The sequence below is a fragment of the Phyllostomus discolor genome, chromosome 11 (genome assembly GCF_004126475.2).
Source record: "Phyllostomus discolor isolate MPI-MPIP mPhyDis1 chromosome 11, mPhyDis1.pri.v3, whole genome shotgun sequence".
Lineage (NCBI taxonomy): Eukaryota > Metazoa > Chordata > Mammalia > Chiroptera > Phyllostomidae > Phyllostomus > Phyllostomus discolor.
Window position 1 is genome coordinate 72,243,205 of NC_040913.2, and position 18,166 is coordinate 72,261,370.

At 44.2% G+C, this 18,166-nt stretch overlaps 1 protein-coding gene across 11 annotated transcripts in view; it reads right to left on the minus strand.

The window, feature by feature from the left end:
- TACC1 (transforming acidic coiled-coil containing protein 1) overlaps positions 1-18,166 on the minus strand; it is a 100,247-nt gene that overhangs the window by 13,264 nt on the left and 68,817 nt on the right. For 2 of the 11 annotated variants that reach the window (XM_036011582.1, XM_036011583.1), the window contains 7 exons: positions 15,287-16,373; positions 13,019-13,054; positions 11,701-11,761; positions 10,317-10,524; positions 7,604-7,656; positions 2,209-2,334; positions 117-193 (listed from right to left, as the gene is read on the minus strand). In XM_036011582.1, the coding sequence (XP_035867475.1) occupies positions 117-193; positions 2,209-2,334; positions 7,604-7,656; positions 10,317-10,524; positions 11,701-11,761; positions 13,019-13,054; positions 15,287-16,373 (1,648 nt within the window). Of the gene's footprint in view, positions 1-116; positions 194-2,208; positions 2,335-7,603; positions 7,657-9,636; positions 10,525-11,700; positions 11,762-13,018; positions 13,055-15,286; positions 16,374-18,166 lie in introns of those variants that run through there. The other 9 variants (XM_028527085.2, XM_028527083.2, XM_028527084.2 and 6 more) reach the window with 6 other exon arrangements.

The window sequence follows — 18,166 nt, forward strand, 5'->3', positions numbered from 1 at the left end:
TCCCCAAGTTCTCAACAGCTGGTTCTGTGGTAAGCAAATACTTTCATCACTTCATCGGTATTCAATTTAATAATGCATAAAGATATCCAGCCCTTAGCCCAAACCTCCAAGCTCACCTCATCTCCAAGACTTCTTGTCGGGTTTCTTCATACTTTTTCTTCCATTCATTTGCTTCAATCTCTTTCGTGATTATCTAGATTATAACAGAGAGAAAGCTGGTCTTGCCTACTCAGTCCATCGCAGTTTGAATTTAAGACTGAGACTGAAACAACACATAGCCAGGTCTCCCCAGGACATTCAATCCACATTAGGAATACAAAACCTCAACATCTATATAATGCTCATAAGCATTTGGAAAAATAACTCTTAGCCACACAGGATGCTGGGGATGTAGCCACTAGGGTAAAAGTGGGTGGAACATCTCCTGGGAAAATTCTGAGAGGTGATTAAAATCTCTGTCAGCGTTACCGCAGCCCAGGGTCTCTCACCTCTGTAGGCCTAGAAAACGGATCAGGACAGAACACCAAGAGCAGAGCCACCTGGTCGACAGAGACCCACCAGAACCAAAGGAGGTCCCAGTGCACCAATTTCAGTTAGGGAGAGAAATGAAACTGCCACAAAATTGGGGCATTAGAAGATGGCATGACCAACACGTTCCTTTTCTATAGAGATTTCTAATTGCTTGGTAAGAATGGAGTCAGAAGAGGGGGTCGGAAGTTCAATGCCTCCAGCCAGCTGCACAGATCTCACTCACTGCAGGCAGGACCTCGTTAGCCAGTGCAGAGCCCGCAGTCCTATTTGGAACGCCCATGCTAAAGGGAAAGAAATTCCCTAAATTCACTGCCTGATACTCTGTTCGCCCTGCACAGGGCTCCGATGGGCACCTGCTGTTCTCCTGTTTTACTTTACTTTTCTGTGCTTCTCTCTTTCTCATTGGTATGTTTTTACTTTAGTGCCTTTAATTAGGATCTCAAGACCCCAGAACCCAGCTTGTCTGCTTTGGTGACTAAGCACATCTGTGCTTTGATCCATTAGGGGACCATCTCATCATTTAACTCTCAGGAGGAAGACAAAGTCATTCTCATTTATGAGATTTTGGGGGGCCTCCTCACCACTGCTCCCAAGTTTTGACAATAGCATTAGCTGACACCCCTCATTACCAAACTAATGCTACTTTTTATTTTTATTTTTCAATATATTTTATTGATTACGTTATTACAGTTATCCCATTATTTTTCCCCTTTATTCCCCTCTGCACTGTACCCCCCTCCCACCATCATTCCCCCACCTTAGTTCATGTCCATGGGTTACACATACAAGTTCTTTGGCTTCTCCATTTCCCATACTATTCTTAACCTCCTCTTGTCTATTTTTTACCAACCATTTATGCTTCCTATGCCCTGTACCTTCCCTCCATTCTCCCCCTTCCCCTCCCCCCGATAACCCTCTATGTGATCTCCATTTCTGTGATTCTGTTCTTGTTCTAGTTGTTTGCTTAGTTCATTTTTGCTTTTGTTTTTTAGGTTTGCCAACCTAATGCTATTGTTTAAAGACTTGTGTCATAGGTACTTAAGTAATCTCATCATATTACAAAAATAAAATTGCTCTGCCTTCTTTAAAAAAAGATGGAGTCATCAAGTAATACATGAACCGAACACATAAAATACAGCACAGAGACATAACCAAGGAGGGTGGTGACTGATCGCTAGTGCACAACAGTGTCTCTCACGTTTTTAGGTCACCAAGCAGAGGCCTAGCGGTGATTTATTCTGAACACAGGTTGTGTCAGGAAACATGATAAAGGCATCTGAGAGTTGAATTAATGAACTGATGAAGGTGAGAAACAATTTTATATTACTGCAAGTCTAGAATTTAAGAAATTTTTATGTATAAGAATGTATCTTCTATAAAATGAAGGCACTGATTTAGATACATATGTGGATAAAGTGGGCAAAATTTGGCACTTAAAATTTCAAGGCTACATACAGAAAAGTACAAAATTCTAGTTTTTCCCCCAGACACCACAATGTCAGGACCCCAGCACCAACGTGGATTTTGCAGGGAACTCTTTATATGAGCTAAACGGGCTGCAGGAAACGTGAACTTCCAGCCAGGGGTAACTCAGCCAACAGAGATGGAATCTGCCCACTGGCACAGGGGCTGTACACAGAAACGGAGTGATACGTGGATGGAACAAGAAAGCCTTACCTCTTCCCTTATCAGGGTGAGCACGGCCGTCTTGTCTGACTCGCTGAGGCAGATGCCATCCAGGGGGCTCTCGCCTCCACAGGCCACGGACACAGGGGCCTTCTCCGTCGGGGACTCCAACAGTCCCTGAGGGGGGAAGAGGTGACATTTAATGCATTTAATCTTCAGCTTCTTGATCCCAGTATATTTCAGTAATTCCCTCATTACTACATTGATCACAATCTTTAAAAACATGTTAAAAGTAAAAAAAAAAAAAAAAAAAACAACCCCAGCAGGATTAAAAAAGTAAAACAGAATCTTGCTACAGAGCTATTTGAAGGAAAAACCTGTTCTAATGATTATTGATGGCATCCCAGCTTGTTTAACAGACAGCCTAGAGTTTTCTTCTTATCCAAAAAAAGAGAGTATCATTATCACAGTAGTCAGTCACTGAAGAATTATATACAAAAAAGAGAAAACTATACATGGTTTATGGCTCATATTTCACGGAGTTTCAGGGGATGACGTGTTTCATATAAATAAATTTTCAAAACAAGGCAAACTTTTTTTTTTACATATTGATGTTTCTTGTGTCTATGTAGTCACTTTGGATGGAAATGTTTCTAAAATATATTACTAACTTTCAGGCCTAAGAAAGCAGAAATGCTGACTGTGTCTGGCCCAGCCCCCCAGCCAGGACCGTGGGACCTGCCAGCGCTCTGCAGTGACAGTGTGGTAGCTCAGCGACGCTGTCAGGAGCACTTTGCTCCTGATAAACAGGCCACACGGAAGTCGAGGTCTGGGCTCACACTCCCGGCTTTGGTTCCTCCTTGCTGTTCAGTGTTCAGTTCCCTCTGACAGCACCTCACTTTGTGATGCGCCAGCTTGCTTCGATCACAAACGCAGATTCTGGGAAGCCACATTTGGCTAGTATTTTACTTTTCACAAGAATATAGATGGTATACTATTTTCCTTCCTAGAAGGCATTTTTGGGGCCACTTCCCCCTTACCTATACAAGTAAACTTTTTGTATAAAGGAGGAAAAAAGCTCACCCAATAGCACCCAAAAAAGCCAGCCAAAACCACCTAAGAATAATCTTAAATGTCAGTATAACTGGTCACCTCATTACTGATCATAACCAATCAGTTCTCTGGTATCTGCTTTGAACCTAGACTGAACATAAAAGCCAAGGTTCACTGAGACCAGTGGTTTTTAAACTTTTCAGGGTCTTTACAGATTCACCCCCTCTCTAGAAAGTACTCAAACATACACAACTGTGAACACAACTGTGCACACGGCTTCACAGACCTCACCCAACACGGAAACTCTGGGCTCGGGCCACAGAAGAGGGAAACGCAGAGCCACAGCTGACAGGGCCCACTTCCAGCAGCACGTGGGGGAGGGCAGCCCCTGTGCCGACAAGTCCGAGGTCCACTCAGAAACACGCTCTGTCTTGGGGCAGCTCTATCACTACAGCCAGAGGCCGCGTGTGGTGGGAAGCCTCTCATGGCCCCAGTGACCCCTGCCTCCTGGTACTAATCCTCTGTGCAATCTCTTCCCCTTGTGTGCAGGCCGCCCCCGAGGACTCACTCAAAAGGACAGAATATGGTGAAAGTCAGGGATTGTCACTTCTAAGATAAGTTTAAAAGAGACTCAGGCTTCCACGTGGTTAGAAGCTCCACAGAAAGGTCCACGTGGCAAGGAACAGATGGCTCTGTCAACAGCTAGTGAGCACCTGAGTTGTACCGAAAGCTGCATGAACGAGTCTGGAGGTGACCACAGCCCTGGTCTGCACCTTGACTGTAGCCTACGAGAGACCCTGAGTCGCAAACACCCTGTAGAGCCGTCCAGGATTCCCGATTCAGAAATGATGGCATAATAAATTTTGCTGTGGATAACTGATACACTACTAGACATCCGGTTATTCCGTTAACTTCCTGTGCCACGTTTATCATCAAGAGGCTTTCTCATAATCTTGCTTCCCATGTAACGTGTACAGGAAGATAATCCACTAAATTGAGCTAACAGTTTGTTTCATTTTACTGTTACATTTCTGATTCTAAATGAATACATTTTGAAGCCTTTCTTTTGTGAGTATTTATTATTCTAAGCTAGAACCCCCAACTCCACTGAACGCTGGGAACCAGCTCCCTGTGCCTCCTATGACCCTCACGTTAACAGAAACTTGGTAAATAAGCCAAAAGTTTTCACAGTGAGGACCACGTCCGCATCTGCTCTGGAGTTCAGCATCTCACTTGTGTGTTGAGGGTCTGACTGCTTGTTTGCAAGGTTACAAGTGTGGTGTCTGGGGGAGGCAGCATTCTGACTTGGAGGTACCAGATCAGACCTCAGAGAGTGGCAAACATTTCCAGATGAGTGGGCTCTGCAGCCTGCAGTTCTCCCCTGGGTCATCCCCCTCCACCCGGCCATGTGCCAGGAACCCCATGGCTCAAAATGCAAGAGTTCTTATGAGATAAGGGCAGGAATTAATGCCATGGCCTATATCAACCACCTCTTCCAATCCCCTAGGATTTTACTTTTTACATTCCTCAGTCTTTTACATTGTTTATCAAAAGTGTAAAAAGCCTACAGAATGTACCTTCACAAAGCACTGGCCTGACAATCTCCTCCTGGGCTAGGTAATTTTATATGGGTTTAACAAAGATGCTAAATCAGCTCTGGCTGGTGTGGCTCTTTGGATTGAGTGCTGGTTTACAGGCCGAGGGGTCACCAGTTTGATTCCCGGTCAGGGCACATGCCTGGGTGCAGGCTGAGTCCCCAGAAAGGCGTGCATGAGAGGCAACCACAAATTAATATTTCCCTTTTTCCCTCCCTTCTCCTCTCTCTAAAAATAAGTAAAATCTAAACTGATAATCAATCATGTCCTTCCATAGGTCCCCTAACACTCTTCCTGGTCCCACAAAGCACGAACCTCACTATCGACAGTGGAAATCCATGGAGTCCTGGTGGCAAGTTACAGTGAGCACAGGTGCCACAAAGTAATTTTCGCTCACGTCCTTGCAGTAATTGGTGTCACTAAGTGTGCTCACCCCAGCACCTGTCCCTGACCCACTGGAGCAGGGCCGCCCCTGCCACTTCTCTAACAGAGACAGGCTTGGAAAAGCCAGATAAACTCAACTTTTAACAAGTTTAAGGCTTCATTTAAAAATAGACTCCTAAGTAAAAGACGCTGCAGAAGAACAGCTGAGAAGCGAGATGGGAGACTTAACGCCCACCACTCACCTGCCCTGGCCACCACCCACGTTGGGCATGAGATTGCAAAAGGAATGTGCTTCAGAGCAACCCAGAGAGGCTTCAACTCCAGACTGGTCCTGGGAGGGGGTTAGTGTAGCTTCCACTTACTCTTCCGCCATCTTGGATCTCCAAGAGGCTTTAAAAACTAAATGCTAGGTGAAACAGATTTCTTTATTCAATGTTTTGAATATTGCAATTTCTTTATGCAACACTTACTTGACATTCTAAGGAAACAGATTAATTTATTTCAGGAAGTTCAACTGGGGTTACTTTGAAAAGATCACAACATGCAGCATGTTCCTCGCCACCTGGCTCTAGAGACAAGTGTTCTCCATTTTTCTTCTTCATTCTCCCACCCTTTTTCTATCAACATCACACCACCTTACACTGGCCTCACACTTGACCACTTTGGTCTTTCATGCTGTCATTTCATTTCACCCTCACACCACTCTAACGAGGCATAAAGGTGCTGCTAATATTGTAATATGGATGAATAAGCTGGGAACCCAAAAGTTTAACCAGTTTATTTCAAGAATGGGATTAACCGCCTGAATCTGCTGCCACACACACCAATGTTTGGTCCACTCAATGCATCCTTGTTCAATCATCCTTTTGCTACTTTTTACACTGAAAATATTCCAAACCACTCCCATAGCACTTGGAAAACCTAAAAAGGAACTGGTTTTCCCAAGTGCTTAACCAGGGTGCTCTGCTGGTGCAGTGTGGAGTCCCACCCCCTCATCTTGGGGAAGGCAGGCATCCCTCTCTCTGACAAACGAGGAAACCTGGGTGTGAGCCCGTGTGTGGCTGCACTAGGATCAGATGGCCTAGCTCCCAAAATGCTGAGGATAAGATGAGTTTCCAAGCAAAAGCGATTCTGTCCAGAAACAAATGTCACTAACGTGTGAGGCCCTCATTAGGGGACGATGCTCCTGAGTCCCTGTGTGCTATGAGCACCTCTTCCTTCAGCTCCTGCTCCCGCAGGCTCCTCCTCCTCCATCCACCCTCAGGTCTGCTCTCTCTACCCCCGCAGGCTCCTCCTCCATCCACCCTCAGGTCTGCCCTCTCTACCCCCGCAGGCTCCTCCTCCATCCACCCTCAGGTCTGCTCTCTCTACCCCCACAGGATCCACCTTCACATTTGCATGCTCTGCCTCCTCTAGAGAAATACCAGGGTCGCTGCACAACAGTGAGTCTTGAAAACATCCTACAAAACTGACCAGTACTCTTCAAAAGTGTCAAGGTCAGGAAAAACAAAGAAAGACTATAGTTGTGACAGGCTAAAGGAGACTAAGGACGTAAGAATTAAACGCAACAGAGGATCCCGTACCACAGAGAGATATTCCTGGGACAACTGATAAACGTGCAGTTTATGGATTAGATGACACTGTATCAGTGTTGGCTGATTTTGATATTTGTGCTGAGTTTAATGTTTAAATGTTTAAATTGTAAACATTTGAGTATGGATGAAAGATATACAGTTATTCTTTGTACTATTTTTGTAAGTCTAAAACTTTAAAAAAATTTTTTTTTGTTTTTCTTTGGCTCAGGTTCAGCCTTCCTGACCACCCGCTGGTAGCCCCGGCTGCCACGGCCCCAGGCACACTCTGTTTTACTGTGACACCCAGCACAGGTACGCTGGGGCTGTTTTGTGCCTACTGCCAGTGCTGGGACCATTTGTGCCTACTGCCAGTGCTATTCAAAAGAAATACAATGAAGCCACATGCAGCTTAAAAATTCTCAGGAGCCACATTTAAAAAGTAAAAACAAACAGGTGAGATTAATAATACAGTTTAGTTAACCCAATACATTCAAAATATCATCTCAACATATAGTCAATATAAAGTTAAAGACATTTAATTTCCCTTCTTTTTGCACTACGTTGTCAAAAACTGGTTGTGTTTCACACTTACACAACATCTCAGTTCCAACTAGCTACAGTTCAAGTGCTAAGTAGCAGAGGCAGCTAGGGGGGTGCTGGCTGGAAATCTTGAGATAGACTACGAGACTTCTCAAGTGAAGAAGCTGTGTTTTATTTATGTTTCGTCCCCATCACCAAACACTGATTAGAATTTATTTAAAGATTTAACATGGGCTTCAAAACAAATGCTGAAAAAAACTGCACTCCTCACACCCACCCCTCCCACGTGTAGGAACTTACAGGCACAGCAGACCCATCTTTTTCCATCTTCTGGCACGGCTCCTTTTCTACGCCTAGAACACAGAGAGTCATTTCTGCAGTTATCCCAAGGAGTCAGTTCCTTTCCCTCCTAGTGAAAGACACTTGGAAACCCCAGGCAGCCCAGAGTGACATCTATGAACACGTGCACCGCATTTCAAGGTTTTCGAAGGAGCACTGGAGCTCTGCTGACCACTGTGTGGTCCGTGTGAAGAGTCCGGAATCTTCAGAAGAAAGATGAGGGCAGAGTTAGCCACAAAGGAATGCACAGTCTTCAGGTGGAAAGAACAGCAAGGCTGCCCCCTTGTGTCCATGTACTAACAACGGGATTATGTCAGAAAGAGGAACCTGAACACCAAATGCTGTTATTACCAAGGCTCAGTGACTCTAAACTCCAGCTCAGGGGGTACAGTCTCATCAGAGCAGCAGTAGCAGATAAGACAATAAGTTCCAAATGCAATGCCCTCAAAACTAATTCATTCTCTACCTCCCACTCTCCCACCAGAGGCAACATTTAAAAAATCCAACACTACACTTTCTAATTAAAGGAATATGCTCTCACTGAAGACAATTTTAAAATATGGAAAAGCACACAAAATTTTAAAGACTACAATCTCCCACAAAGCCATAATGAATTATTATTTTAGCATATGATCTATTAACAATGAATTATTTTTAAAACACAAATGTGACTATCACTACTCTGCTTAAAAACCCTTCAATGGCCCTGGCTGGTGTGGCTCGGTGGAATGAGCATGGGTCTGCGAACCAAAGGGTCACTGGTTCAATTCCCAGTCAGGGCACATGCCTGGGTTTCAAGCCAGGTCACCAGGAGGGGGCACATGAGAGGCAACCACACACTGATATTTCTCTCCCTCTCTTTCTCCTTCCCTTCCCCTCTCTCTAAAAAATAAATAAATAATATCTTAAAAAAACAAAAAAACTTTCAGGCTCCCCTACACCCATAAGATCAAGCCCAGTTCCTCAGTACTCCATTTCCTGCATACCCTGTGCTCGCAGAGAGCTACTGGGAATTTTTTACCCCCCAGGCAGGTCCTTCCCATCCCTGAGAGAGATTCTCGTTTTCTGGTACACATCTATGCCTGTATTTATCAAAACCTAGCTCAAAGGTGACCTTCCCCAGGAAACATTCTCTGATTCTCCTCACAGCGCCATTACGCCCGTCCAGCTCCACCCCTCACCTGCACGACCACAGCCTCTGCTTGCTCCCTTGATATGGCTGATCAGTTACACACAGTGACACACTAGCTACCAGAACCCCAGCTCCCTACATTTCTGCCGAAGGGATTTCCTCTGAGTGAGGAAGAATATAATTCAACGAACATCTACAGTGCACCTGCACCCAAGGAAATTCAAAGACGAATCACTCATAGTCCTTAACCTTGGGAAGTTTATCAGAGACACCCTTCTGTAGTTCATAACACAAAACAGGAACGGAAAGGAGAAATGCGTTGGGAGCATGAAGCACGGTAGGAGCCAAGTGACATTTCTGAATTAGACCCAAGAGGATGGACAGAATTTTTACAGGAGATGGCAAAGAAAGGTATTTCAAGTAAAAGAAGTAAATATAGCCTACACACCCGGACAAGAGGGTATAAAGGGAAAAGGCAAATGAGGTCCTGGGAAAGAAGTCGGAGCAGAACGAGGCCTGGAAAGAAATCTGAACGGTGTCTAGCATGTTGATTCTATAGATAAAACCCCAAGACCTGGGGGCACAGGGATACGGGGGGAGTAACTCTCACAAAGTCCCGATTTTCACCTGCTTCCCTGATTTGATGAGAGATCATGATTTCCTTAATTCTAAGTATAAAAGCCCCAAATTAAATTACATTGTAGAAGATCTGTTTTTAATCATGTTTAATGTAGTCAGCATAGTGGTTCTAAATATTTCACAAGTCAAGTTTAAGGCCACAGATATAACTTGGGACCTAGAAAGCCTCAGCCCTAGAATGGTCTAATAGTCCAACAGCAAGCGCAGCTTCAGCACAGGTCGGTCAACCAAGGTTTGCTCTTATTTGAGCATCAGGAAGGACTTTATAGGTCATTGGTCAATTTCAGTTGACCACATCTCTGAGCAGGAAAAATCACAATAGTCTAGTGTGACAAAAACCACCTCTTCACACTGTAGCATGGTGGCTAAAGGATCATGGAACCGACTGCTGAGGTCAGAATCCCAGCTCTACCATTTCCTAGCCATTTACAAGTAACCTTGGCCGAGTTATCTGTGTCTCACTTTCCTTCTCTGAAAAATGGGGGAAAATAATGCCTAGCAAGGAGTGATGAGTCAATATATGTAAAGAACTCAGAACAATGCTTGCCCATGGCAAGGAGTTACATGTGCTAGTTATTATTTCAGTTAAGTTGAATAAGGAGCACAATAATCACAACATGGTTACAGGCCACTACATATTGAGATGTGGCTGCATTAAAATAAATAATAAAAAATGTCAAGTAGTCCCACACATTAGTGTCTCTTGTACACCCTCCACACTTATCCGTATGTCCCTGGTGTTTCGTAAGATACCCCTTTGCATCTCTTTTCTAGGTAAAGAAGCAAAGTATAGATCAGCTTTCGGGAGATCCAATTCTCTAATCTCTAAGGCGTCTCCATCTCTAGGCTCTCAGGCATTTCTACGCTTACGTACATTAGAAAGATGAAGATATGCTTCCATACCTGCTTCTGAGGATGAAAACGCATGATTTATGGTAGACACGGGAACATTGGAACATTCAAAGTACTCCAGGTCTTCCTCTGGCTCACCTTTCACCTCGGCCCCGGCTGATTTCTGACCAGAAGAAGTGGATGCCAGTTTCTCCTCATCGGTAGCGTGGCCATCCCTACTAGAAATGTCTGAAATCTGGGAGATCACTGCTCCTTCATCCTGGGAAATGCAACAGAGAAGAGGCCACCATTTAGGGAGACGAACCAGGGGCAAGGGGACAGACACCTCAGAGCAGACACTCTTCCATACAGATACCTGGTAAGAGTTAACCACAGATGTGAGTACAAATCAAGGAAGAAGCTGGAATTTCTCAATCACAAAATGCTGGATTTTCTAGAATCTAGTTTTTGTGATTCAAATCTGAAGCTTGACAAATTACTTTTTCTAGTCTAAATTTATAAGCAAGAAGTTTAAGTGGTCCAAGGCAGTGTTTTTCAAATATACTTCCTAATTAAAAAAAAAAATCTAAATGCCCCATTGCATTTTCAGGTGACATTTAAAAACTTTTCAGCATAAATTTAAATAATTGCAAAGGATGTAATATCTGGTATCATGTAAATACTGACCTTGCTTAATTCAATGTAGTTATTCCAGTGATTTGATACCCTACAATATATTTAAAATCGGACATGAACCACCTCTTTAACAGTCAGAAATTTGTACCATCCCTTTTCCTCTCTGACTTGGTATTTCCAGTCCACTTCCATCAACTCAGGGGCTCCCATTTTGTTGAAAGCGACGAGTGGAAAACCACCTGACTTTATAAAAAACATTATCCAGTCACTGGAGCCAAACGTCTCCTTAAAACCTACACCAGTAGTTCAAATCTCCCCTTGGTTTGGTGCCCCAGAGATTTCACATCCAGTGGTAATGCACCTTAGGAGGATTTGGAATAGGTGAGATGGAACTTTGGGGATAAGAATGGTCATTATGAAAAGGTTCCTTTGTCCTGAGGGGCCTTTTCAGATCAGTTTAGGAAGTTGGTTTTCTTTTCTTTAAGATTTTATTTATTTATTTTTAGAGAGAGGAGAAGGGAAGAGAGGGAGCAAAACATTGATCAGCTGCTTCTCTCAGGCCCCCAACTGGGGACCTGGCCCGCAACCCAGGCATGTGCCCTGCCTGAGAATCGAACTAGTGACCTTTCGGTTGGCAGGCTGGCACTCAAAATCCACTAAGCCACACCAGCCAGGGCAGAAATTGGTTTTCTCAAAGCCGAGACTCCAATATCCAGTGGGAAGTCTTCATTAACCACCACCCATCACCCTGCGGTGGGAATGCAATTGTCAGTTTGGAGACCACTGGTTTAACAGGCGTTCTGGTGATTAACAGACTTACCTGCGAACATCCATCCAAAGCAAGAGACTGTGTTTCATATTTCTTCACCTTACAGCCACTCCTGGAAGGAAAACAAAACCAAGGCTGGTTTGGAATCTCACTGACCACTTCCAAGCTATGAGATGGAGCAGAGACAGCAGTGTGAGCAGCTAGAAGCCAAGGCATACAGCGCCACACAAGTCAAACATCTACACACTAGAGATAGGGATGCCTTTTATGTCTGCATCTTCTCTCAAGAGACAGAGCAAGCAAAGAACTACAGTTCATTTTCTGAAAACACTTCCTCACGAGCCTCTGTGGGAGGTTCAACACACCCACAGTTTCCAGTTGCACGCACACCATCAGAAGCCTTTCAGGGAGCAGCCGTGGCCCCTAGAGACACTCAGTTCATCTGATCCTTGTCCACTCAGTCCTTGACGTTCATTAGAAAAATTACCACGCTCAACCAGATTCTTTAAAAATTCTTTATTGCACTAAAAGTTGTAAAAGTCGGGAAAGACAGCTCCAGACCTGCGTGCTAACAGAGTTGAACTGTGGCCAACAGAAAGTATAAGAAGAAAAATATCTGTGTAAACTGCTACCATTCCTATTAGGTAGTGAGACAGAAAGGAACCTCATGGCTGGAACTAGAGAAAACTCAAACCACGTGTTGTTTTTAATCTAGCGCATAATTTGTGATCCAAAGACTAGTTCAAATTTTGTTTGAATGAACTTAAAATTTTCAGTAATGTTACTTGGACAAAATAATAATAATAATAATAATTAATAATAATTTGCAACTTTTTATTCTTATGTGGGACAAAAAAGGGCAAGCATATATGTTACCAAAATGTGCACAATCACTATCTGTTTAGCAATTTTTCTTTCCTAAAGCTTGAGTGCCATCCCACCACCAATCTCAAGTTGGTCCACAAAGACCCCAATCATAGCATGACGTCTCCCTTTTACCCCCTACTCCAACCCAGCAAAACCCTATCAGGGAAGCCAGTTGTCTCCAGCACTGACTAGCAGAGCAGTGCCTGAAACCACTGCTGGAAGGGAGCCAAGCCAGCACTGGGCATCGAAGCGCCACATGAGGCGTGCCAAGGCAGGGAGCGCAAGCTCTCGCACCCAAGGTGGGAAGGCCCACCTCCACTCCTTTAGGTACAGACAATTGCAAGGCTAAGCTGACTCATGAAGTGGCAAATGAAATGCAAAAAATAACCCGAAGGTCCAACTCAGAAACGGAAGCCAACATGCTATGGAGGGGTGGCCTGGGGAGGGTGGGAGAGGAACTGCAACAGTCCCGGGAACAAACAGAAACAGCAGGAGTACTTACAACAGAAAACAGAGAAATTTCACTTGTTCAGTAGTCCTGATGCACCAACAAAATCAGAGACAGGGAAGAGACAGACAGATGGAGAAAAAAATCATGTAAAGCCTGGAATATTTATCTCTAGTCTGGTAGATGTAAAGGCTACGAAGTTCTTTCTATGAGGTGAGATACAAATTAAAAATGTCATATTCATGAATGTATCACTGGTGAGTGAATGATTCTCAGGAACCTCAACTCTAAGAGTAAGGGCAACAGAAACATTCAGAAATGCCATATATTCGCACTTGTAGATGAAAAAGTAAACAACATTTCACTGCTGAACACATTTACTCTTAAACATTTATAGTGGTCCGGACCATGGCGATGCGTAAATGAAAATATAGTGGGAATGTTTGCTTATACCGACTGTGGGTGTGTGTCACTGAAACACCTAAAATGATTTCACATAACTTATCTGGCCCACAAAAATCCCAATCATAGTATGATGTCTCCATTTTACAAAGGAAGAATCTGAGACACCAATTACACTTCTTTTAAAAAGTCACACAAGTAGCTGGCTAACAGAATGTCTAACTCCCCACTAGATTCTACCAACATACTTTCATTTTCAGACTTTTGTACCAATGAAGGGATTTGCTAAACAAAATCTCAGAGTTACACAGAGGTCAATCACCCCTCTCAGAGACAAGAGTTTTGACTGCACTGAGTTTTCAAAATATCTGTAAGGATCAAGAAGTCCATTCACCAAAAACAGAATAAGAGGAACATGCTACCAGGTGAGGGTGGTAGGACTCAAGAGAGGGTGCTTCTTTCTACTGAAATAAGATGTGGGATAAATCCCCCCCTTCAGCCCAGGTTTAATCTTATCTAACATAAATGTACTGGCTACTGGCCTTCAACATGTAAATGAGAGGAAGGCCCCCAAGTGGCTTATCAACCTTGCTAGGCGGAAGCGCCCTACATATCGGCCACTCCATAGCAGGAAGCACCAAGCAATGCCCTGACAACACACTGTCTCAGACACCGGCAACCAGCCTTCACCACTGAAGAGCACTTTGAGGACACCTGATCGATGATATCTTTCAGCAACCATTTAACTGCTCACACATAACCAAAGAACAGATCAACAACTGCCAATGCCCTTTTATTCCCCTAGACATTTAGAAGTTGCTGCAGGCTGAGGCCTACATTGCTCAAGCGTCTTGGTCCTGATCGGTACTTTCTACTCTTCATACCTTTCCCTTTAGTATAATTCACCAAGCCACCCGGCATTTTTCTTGAAGTCACAGTAATGCTAAAAATTATTTCCGTACTGATCTACGGTGACAACTAAAACTGTGGTATTTCTTTTCATTCCGCTTTTCATATTTCACCTTCTGCACCACCGTTCTTTCTTTATGTTTAATTTTTAGCAAACTGTCACAGAGTCACAAAGGGGTATATTGCCATCACTCAAGTGTTAGGATAAGGTAACCCTGCAACAAATTTAAGCTGAAACTTCACGGGGACTATGGCCTGAGGTCATCACTCTGAGAACTCCAAGAACCTTGTGAGAGTGGCTCCAGATTCCCAGGACCCGGGGTGGGGTGGGTGGAGGTGTCACAACACACAACAAAGGACTAATTTAGTCAGATTTATGTCATCGTTTAAAATATTCTTTATCCTCATCGGAAATTCACCTCCTTGCTGATGGAACCAGAAGCTAAAGCATAAAGACGTAAGAATTCTCACCAACTTTCAGCGGTCTTCTGTTTTAAGTGAAAAACTTCTATGAGTCCCTCTGGACCATTTTCTATGAGTCCTTGCTACTAGGCAGGTGATCTGTAGGCTTGGAATTTTTGTTTTGTCCATAGAGAACCTGAAGGTGATGGCTAACATAACACACGAATTCTATATAAAGCAATTCCTGACAGCCCAGACAGGATTTCTAAAAACCATCAAATCTCTACCTGCCTATCTTGTGCCATTTCTTAAAAAACAGGAAAAAAGCACCTAAGGTATATGTTGAGGGGGCCTAGGGTGGGGAAAGTGCTCGGCTGAATAGGCTGAGGATTCAGAAACCAGGCAGACACCTAAAAAGGAAACCTCTGGTATTTCTGATTACACCTAAGAGTTTGCTTCAAAATAGGGGAGAATGCAATATAAGGTTGTAAGCTTTGTGTCTGCCCAGCTGCACCTCCAAGATAACTTCAATTCACCAAACCCAAAGCGGCGGCTGCCAAATGCTCAGCATGTACACAGAACACAACACCCACACCCGTCGTCACTCACGTTATTAAACGCGACTTTGCCTTCTTGGGTGATTCTAAGATTTCATTAACATGATTACCAGCAGGAGAACAAAAGTCACTGTTTGTTAAAGCTGTAGTTGGTTTAAAGGGATCCATGGATTCATCAAAGTGGTAGGAGCCCTTAGAGGAGAGGGGAGGGGAGCTCTGCAGTGTGGACTGGCCCCCAAAGGGGCTGGCGCTGGGGCGATCGCACTGACTGGGATCGAGCTTAGAAGATGCTTGGGAGAGAGGAGCATCGTCCGCAGCTGGGTCCGGAGGCGGTTCTGCACTTCTGGGGCCCACTGGCTTACTGACGCCCTCTTTCTGTGCCTTGGGAGTCAGTTTGTTACTCAGTTTCCTGCCAACTTTTCTTGGAAGACCTTTCCTGGACTCCACATCTTCTGTGAAATCAAACTCGAGCTTCATAGGGGAGCTCCTCGACTCCTCCAGCAGCTCGACCCCCGAGTCATTGGTGTCGCTACTGGGCGTGCTGCTTGATGTTTCCTGGGCGTCGGGGGCAGGTTTCGGGATCCTGGCGTCCCCTAGCAAAGGATTTGTGTTCCCATCCATTTCATCAGCGTCAGATGCCAGAGGGAGAGGCATGCCCTCCACAGAAGTTTCTGTTTCTGAGGACTCGCCAGCTGTTTTCCTCCTCAAAGAGACGGGCTTGGGCTTTCTCAGCTTGCTTCTACTGCGCACTGGCTCCAGACAGGAGTTCCCGCTCTGTAGGTCAGCTTCTGGGGAAGCCTCCAGCATGACCCCCATGGTGCTTTCTGTCATCGCCTCGTCCTGGCTGGCTTCTGGCGGGCTGGAGGGCAGGGCCTGGCCTGAGACGGCAGTCACACAGCCATACGCCGCTTCTGTTCCTAGAGCCGCCGAGATGTTCGTGGAATTCTTGATTTCTACGGAAAATGGCCTCACTACTGAAACTTTGCTCATATCATGTTCAGGTTCTTCTTTGAAAGCCTTGACTGAGTAAGAATCAGTAGCTTGCTGTGACACCTCATTTTCTAAGGGTCTAGAATGAGTCTCAGGCGAACGTTTTTCAACCACTTCTGCTATCAGCTGTTCATCAACTTCTTGTGAGTCTAAAACAAAACACAAAGCCATGTATTAAAGAATTATCTTTTTGGCATTGGTAAATGTGCTCTACTTGCTGACCCCAAATAGACAAACAGTAGGCTCTTCCCTCTACTTTTCTTAAGCATCTTTAAGGGTAAGCAAGTATGACAGTGCAGCCTCAAAAGGAAGAGCAGGTACTACACCCAAACATGAATTTCCCCATTCCAAACTGTGTGTGTGTATAACTTATCCAAGTCATACAAATAATAATTATACCAGACAGAACTACTTAGGAAGAGGCTAAACAGATTGCGGCTGTACTGCAGAGCACACCGATACAATGTGAAACTCCCGTACGTTGAAAGGACTGGTTGAAAGGAAGCTTAGACGCTGACCGCCGAGGTGCAGGGACCTGCCCTGGCACTGGCACAGCTCCCAGGCACTGCCTGGCAGTTTCAGGGTCCGAATTTCACACAGCAAGCAGATTTTAATTTTTTGGATGTTAAAAACAAGTACTCCCTCTTTCCCAGAACTGAATATTAATAATCAATCTGTTTCAAAAGTGGATCGAGACCCCACCATGGGCAGCTTGCAATAACTTTTCTGAAGGCTTAAAAACTAAAAGAACCAAATTAAAGAAAAACAATTTCAAAAAGCAGATACAGAAATGGCTTTAAAAACAAATAGCCCTTATTTTACTAAGGCAGACATCATAAAACAATAAGATTATTTTTTCTTTAGAAGCTTTCCCTAAGTTGGGCCGGGAATGCTCTCAAATCACTTGTAAAAAAATGAAGATCCTTTTTAATTGGGGTCTTATTGGGAAAGCTTCAATTAGGAAGGTATAATGAGGGTATTTCTTCAAAGCACAAACTAAGATAGTGCATTCCTCAGATATCTGAAATAGCAATAGCATAGCAGCAAAAGACGAATAAACTGGTATTATTTTAAAGGAAATTCAGAGATGACCCTGTAGCCCTATTTACTAATTCTAATCCAGGATCAAAAACCTGAGCGTCACTGGAATAGTTTTGGAAAATCCTCACACAGCTTTTTACACGACTCCTTTATGACTGGCATTGGTCAGTGCTTGCACCTATAGCTCTGAGGAATAAAAGGAGTTTACCCACTGTATCAAAAAGCATGTCACCTACCATGGTGGCATGGGGAAGGAAAACAAACACCCTTCATCTGAATTCAGAACCCCCACCCTGAGCAGATAGTAAAGGAGCTCCACCAAGAAGATACCCAACCCAGGCATTTCTTGGCTAGTTCAATCCAGGTGCTAGGTAAGCACACTCGCCAGCCCTACACCTCTGTCACTGCAGACCCAACCTCAGTCTATATCTCTGGTCACCAGCAGAAAGGACTGACAGGGTGGGAGGCAGTAGTGGGCAGAGACTGCTCATTGACTTAAACCTGTTTTGGGAGTTGTGAGAATGTCGAATATGAAAAGAAATTAATCACACAACTCAAGAAGGTATGTTTGAGTCAGATTTTTTTTTTCATTTACACTTTAAGTCAGCAAATGTCCTAGTCCCAACTAGCTACTTGCTGCCCTAAAGCAGAACTAAACTTCAAGTACTGCACCACAGGTAACTTTCAGTAAGAAGTAAAACTCCCATTCTCAGCAGGCTCCAGTTCCCAAGCCTCCATCAGGGTTCTAGCCACAGTTGTCTGCCCCTGTTTTTAATCTGAAAACCCTGTTGTGTAGCTAACCTACTTCCATTCACCCTTCCATTTTTACAAAAATCCTATATTCCTTCAAAACCTTCCTCCAGGGTACTGATGGACTCTCCCCCTGGAATGAGTCTGATGA